Source organism: Ipomoea nil, unplaced genomic scaffold (assembly GCF_001879475.1).
Source record: "Ipomoea nil cultivar Tokyo-kokei standard unplaced genomic scaffold, Asagao_1.1 scaffold2279, whole genome shotgun sequence".
In the NCBI taxonomy this organism is placed as follows: Eukaryota; Viridiplantae; Streptophyta; class Magnoliopsida; order Solanales; family Convolvulaceae; genus Ipomoea; species Ipomoea nil.
Genome location: NW_017618707.1, coordinates 2,022,988 through 2,028,665, shown reverse-complemented (window position 1 = coordinate 2,028,665; position 5,678 = coordinate 2,022,988). Strand labels below are relative to the sequence as shown.

Sequence of the window (5,678 nt, the reverse complement as noted above, 5' to 3'; positions counted from 1 at the left end):
CTCATGCGGGCCAGGAGTTTACCGTACACAGTTTAAGCTCGTGCGGGTCAGGAGCGTCTATGACTTGGACCCACTCATAGACAAGCGAGAAGTTTTAGCAGTTTAACCACGTACTACATTTTTGGTGGATATCATTCATCAACTAGTCCCGTGTGCTTAAGGGTGATAGACCTTTAAGAATTTCCCGTTAAGAGGGCCAACTCGCACACCATTTTCATCAATTAGCTTGTAAGCACCTCCTGAGTATGCTTCTTGTACCACGTAAGGTCCATCTCATTTTGGAGTAAACTCATGCCCAGTTTTCCTTGTAATAATGATAGGCCTACGAACCGCCAACACCTTGTCACCCACCTGAAATGAGCGAATCCTTACCCTCTTGTTGAAAGCTCTAGAAATTCGAGCTTGATAGCATTCTAAACTTTGTTGAGCCTACAACCTCTTCTCGTCGAGAGCTTCTAACTCTGCCAACCGCAACTTTACATTATCCTCGTCTGTAAGGCCTTCTTGGATAGCTAACCTTAGAGAAGGTATTTGGCGTTCAAGAGGCAAAACTGCTTCAACCCCATATACCAGTGAGTATGGAGTGCTTTGTGTTGGTGTACGGTATGTAGTTCTGTATGCCCACAGTGCTTCTTCCATCCTCTCTTGCCAATCACGTTTTGACTTCGACACCACCTTTTTCAGTAGATTGCATAGAGTTTTATTAAAAGCCTCGGCAAGTCCATTTGCAGCTGCATAATAAGCTGATGAATTTCTTTGCTCGAACTCAAAAAGTTTGCAGATTTTATCCATCAATTTATTATCAAATGGTTTCCCGTTGTCGGTTAGGATGTACCGAGGGATGCCAAAACGATAGATAATGTGAACTCGGATGAAATCTGCAACATTTTCCTTCTTCACCTCCTTTAAAGCCACTGCTTCAGCCCACTTTGAGAAATAATCGGTGGCTGCTAATATATACGAATGCCCTGCTGATGATTTGGGTGTAATAGGACCAACCACATCGAGCCCCCATGCATCAAATGGCCATGATGCTACCGTTGGATGTAGCGGTTCAGGAGGTTGAAGGATAAAGTTCGCATGGAATTGACATGCTTGACATCTACGTGCATAGTCTATGCAATCCTTCACCATCGTAGGCCAGTAGTAACCCATCCTTTTGATGTGAAAATGTAACTTAGGACCAGATTGATGAGCACCGCACAATCCAGAGTGAGCCTCCTCCATCGCTTGTAATGCTTCCTCTTCACCTAAACATCGAAGAAATACACCATCAAACGAGCGCCGATATAACGCATCCTTGAAATATATGAAGCGAGGAGCTCGACGTCTTACATTTACCCTCCTACGAGGGTCTTGAGGTAACTTCCCATCAACAAGGTAGTCAATCAATGATTGCCTCCAATCCTCTTTATCTACCTCATAGACAGAAGCAGTCGGGAGTTCAACAATGTCGTCAAGAGAGCCATCGTCTTCAAAGATTGGAGGGACCACCCATTTTTGGCACACGCGCAACCGAGCCTCATCTATAGGATGGGATACAGTTAAAGCTAAAGCAGCTAGGGCATCGGCTTGCTTATTCTGTTTCCTCGGGATGTGTTCAATTGTAGCATCTCCTAGCCAACGCAGGAGCATTTTTGCGTAACTGTTGTATGGAATCAACTCTGGTTTTTTTACTTCATAAACCCCAAGTACTTGGTTGAAAATCAGCTTGGAGTCCCCATATATATTAACCCTTAGCTGCTTCATATCAGCTGCAATTTCAAGTCCCAAAATGAGTGCTTGATACTCGGCAACACTGTTCGAGCAGAGTTCCGTCAAGGTAAATGAATAAGGAAGCACTTCCCCTTCTGGCGCAACAAAGACAACCCCAGCGCCTGCCCCCTCTTTGTGTGCCGCTCCATCAAAGTACATCTTCCATGGAGGTAAAACTTCAACCACAAGCACATCCTCATCAGGTAGGTCACTGGACAACTCCCATTCTGCAGGAATTGGATGATCAGCCAGGAAATCCGCTAAGGCTTGCCCCTTGATGGATTTCTGTGGTACATAAGTGATCTCAAACTGTTGAAATAATAAATACCACCTCGCAAGTCGATCGGAAAGAACAACCTTTGCCATGACATACTTCACTGGATTTGCCCTGGAAACTAGTCGAATTGTATGTGCTTCAAAATAGTGCTTGAGTTTCCGGATTGCGAATACAAGGGCCAGACACAACTTCGCAATCGGCAGATATTTGAGCTCATTTGACGTCATCATTCTACTTAAATAATAAAGGGCATTTTCTTTCCCATTATCATTTTCTTGTGCAAGTAAAACACCCACAGAGCTTTCTTGGGCGGAGATGTAAAGGATCAACGAGCGTCCCGGAATTGGAGCCGTCAGCACAGGCGGCTTCATTAAATAAGACTTGATGCTTTGGAAAGCATTCTTGCAGGCCTCATCCCATACAAACGGGACACCCTTCTTCATTAATCGGCTAAAGGGCTGACATCTTCCTGCTAGGTTTGATATGAATCTTCTTATATAAGCCAATTTCCCTTGTAAGCTTTTAAGCTCATGAAGGTTCCTCGGCTCAGGCATCTTCATTATGGCGTCGATCTTTGCTTGTTCGATCCCAATGCCCCTATGTCGAACAGTAAACCCAAGGAATTTTCCAGCAGCGACCCCGAAAGCACACTTCAAGGGGTTCATTTTGAGTTGAAACTTCCGCAAGCGGTCAAAGACTTGTCTTAGATGAATCATGTGATCTGCGCGAAGTTTCGACTTCACAACCAGGTCATCTACGTAACATTCCACCATTTTATGCAGCATGTCGTCAAATATAGTCTGCATGGCCCTTTGGTATGTAGCACCGGCATTTTTCAGACCAAAGGGCATCACTTTGTAGCAGTAGATACCTTTTGGTGTACGAAACGCTGTAAACTCCTCATCTTCTGGCGCCATGCGAATTTGATTGTAACCGGATGAGCCATCCATGAATGACATGATCTCGTGTCCAGTTACGGCATCTATCATTAACTCTGTGATAGGGAGTGGGAAGTCATCTTTCGGGCATGCAACGTGAAGATCTCGGAAGTCTACGCACACACGGATCTGGCCATTCTTCTTGCGCACAGGAACAATGCTAGATATCCAGGTTGGGTATTTAACTTCGCGAATGAAACCAGCCTCTATAAGCTTGTTGACTTCTGCTTCTATTGAGGGAATGAGCTCGGGGCGAAAGCGCCGTTGAGCTTGCTTAATAGGGCGACACCCCTTTTTCACTGCCAAGCGGTGCACAGCTACCTTTGGGTCCAACCCTGGCATCTCTTTGTATGTCCACGCAAATACATCAATATATTCTTTCAAAAGTGTGACATATGTTTCTTCGTCTTCGTTGGAAAGGAGTGAACTAATGAAGATAGGTCGAGGACTTTCAGGAGTTCCTAGATCCACCTCCTTTAGTTCGTCCACTGCGGCTTGTACCCCTTCTTCTAACTCTTGAGGCGCATCCTATGCGTCTTCACCCTCGGTTGGAGTCTCATCGTATAATGTTATATGAAATGACGATTCCATCTCATCTTGACTTGGTGTTGCCTCACAACTTGGATCAATGTTTTCTTGATTCCTTCCTTGCACTTGGGTGTGTACAATGGTTCTTGGTTGGACTTTCAAAACTTCGCCATACGAGACATGAATATCAACTTCTCGTCTCATACGAGACGGAACGGCACTCCTGAGCCTTTTTGAGGGTTCTATTTCAGTAGGAGGGTTGGTTTGCTCTTTTGAACTCTGAGTAGGCCCGATTCTGTCATGTACTGATTTTCTCTTAACCGGTTTGGGATTCGGCCCAAGTCTACGGAAAACTGATTGTCGTGATTCTACATCTCCGATTCTATCAAAAACAGACTGCTTCTTGTCACTTTCTTCCTCATCTGTAGAAGTGATGCAATTACTTGTGGCTCTGTTTATGAATATTCGCACTGGCTTAGGGGGAACATAACCCAACCCTTTCCGTTCATGCGGTTCCTGCTGATTTGACTTGCCTTTCCCACCAGCTTCTGGGATGAGTTTCCCCAGCTTCTCTGGCTCTTTGGGATTATATCCAGCTTTGAAGAGAAGTTTATAAGCATTAGGGTCGAAGCCGCCAGTGCGCTTAGCGGGCACTGTTTGACTTGTCCCAACTTGAACTTCATCTTTAAGCGGTTTAACTGGAGCTGCTTTTAATGTTTCAATCCTTGCAAGTGGGAACACAAGTTCCTTGTCGCAATGAGCTTGGTCTACAACCTGCTTGCTTTGCAATAGGTGTGTCAACCTTGCTTTGCTCAGCCTCCTCTACAACTTGTTTCTTCAAATAAAACTTTGCATCTGCAAAGTATGATTTTGCTTCGATGAAGGGAGTTTCATCAGCGACTACCTTTTCTATCACCTCGCCTTTTTCAAACATGAGGCATTGGTGCCAGGACGAGGGAACTACTCCATTCTCATGTATCCAAGGCCGGCCCAGCAGCAAGTTGTAGGATGTCCTTGCATCTATCACATAACATAGTGTACTCGAGTTTAGTGTTCCGATCCTGAGGTCGAGTCTGATGGTACAGAGTGCTCTTTGTCCGCCTTGATTAAATCCTTGAATCATTAAGCGGCTTTGAGAGAGCTCATCGGTGGAGATGCCAAGTTCTTTCATAGCTCGGAGTGATAGAATGTTCACAGCCGACCCTTGATAAATCAAAATCCTTTTAATCTTTTGCTCGCGGGCATAACCTTCAACAAACAACGGACGATTATGTGGTGTACCACCAAGCAATAGATCTTCATCTTTAAAAGTTATCTCGGCAGTATAAGACGCGGCTTTGTGGACTTGAACCTCGTCGCCTCCTTCAATCACGGGGAATGAACATTCTCCCTCTTCAACATGACTCTCTTTAATATTCAAGCGAGTTTCATAAATGTTTGTACCATGCGGAGGAAGCGCCTTTGGCATGTATTGAGCCAGGGCAACTGGTGGTCGAGGCTCGCCGGGACGTCCTTTCATCTTTGTGTCATAGGCGGGGTCCGTTGCTGGGTTTCTCTCAACCCATCGCTTTGTTATTCTCTTCAAAGATCTAACGTGTCCAGCATTGTTCATTTGTTTTTTGCGGGTAACAACTACCCAATCCTTCTCGCATATCGGATTAGCCTGTGGTGACTCTGGCAGTTGCCTAGTAGCATGTTTCACAATGAATGGAAGCGGGCGTTTGTATTGCTTGCCCCCATCTTCTTCATCACTCTCTACAACCAACGGAGTGAACCTTCCGTATGAAATTTGGTTGGTGCTGGCAGTTGCATCAGCCAGCTCAATCTTTCCATCACGAGCAAGCCCCATCACCTTATCTTTAAAGACAAAACATTTTTCAATTGGATGTCCGAGGAGACGATGATACTTGCAATAGTTGGGGTCGTCCACCTTAGAAGCTTCTTCGGGACGCTTCATCTCCGGTAATTCAATTAACTTGAGTTTAAATAACTCATCAAACATGGGTGAAACATCAGAATCCAGGAATGGATACTGCTTTTGCTACATCTCTTCAATGATTCTAGTACCCCGAGATGGGAAATGACCTCGGCCTTGGATTTTCAGTCACTTTAGTGAAAACCCGCATTGGTGATGCTCTCACGTTCATGGCCTCCTTCTTTTCTTGCTTCGGGAAGGGCTT

General features: G+C 45.1%; 1 protein-coding gene across 1 annotated transcript; it reads right to left on the bottom strand.

Annotated features, from left to right (window-relative positions):
• Positions 1 to 429: 429 nt before the first annotated feature.
• Positions 430 to 5,347, bottom strand: LOC109150426. The gene is made up of 3 exons (XM_019298334.1): positions 4,273 to 5,347; positions 3,583 to 4,202; positions 430 to 3,498 (listed from the first exon to the last, which is right to left on the bottom strand). Exons 1-3 carry the CDS (start codon positions 5,345 to 5,347, stop codon positions 430 to 432), a joined length of 4,764 nt encoding a protein of 1,587 aa, XP_019153879.1.
• Between the last annotated feature and the right edge of the window lie 331 nt (positions 5,348 to 5,678).

What these genes read in the sequence shown, in the direction of transcription:
- LOC109150426 (XM_019298334.1), bottom strand. Translation starts at nt 5,347, where the DNA reads ATGGGGCTTGCTCGTGATGGAAAGATTGAGCTGGCTGATGCAACTGCC. An exon ending in ACCTATTGCAAAGCAAGCAG is followed by an intron (nt 4,203 to 4,272) that starts GTTGTAGACCAA and finishes CATTAAAAGCAG; the next exon opens with CTCCAGTTAAACCGCTTAAA. An exon ending in ACATTGATCCAAGTTGTGAG is followed by an intron (nt 3,499 to 3,582) that starts GCAACACCAAGT and finishes GAAGACGCATAG; the next exon opens with GATGCGCCTCAAGAGTTAGA.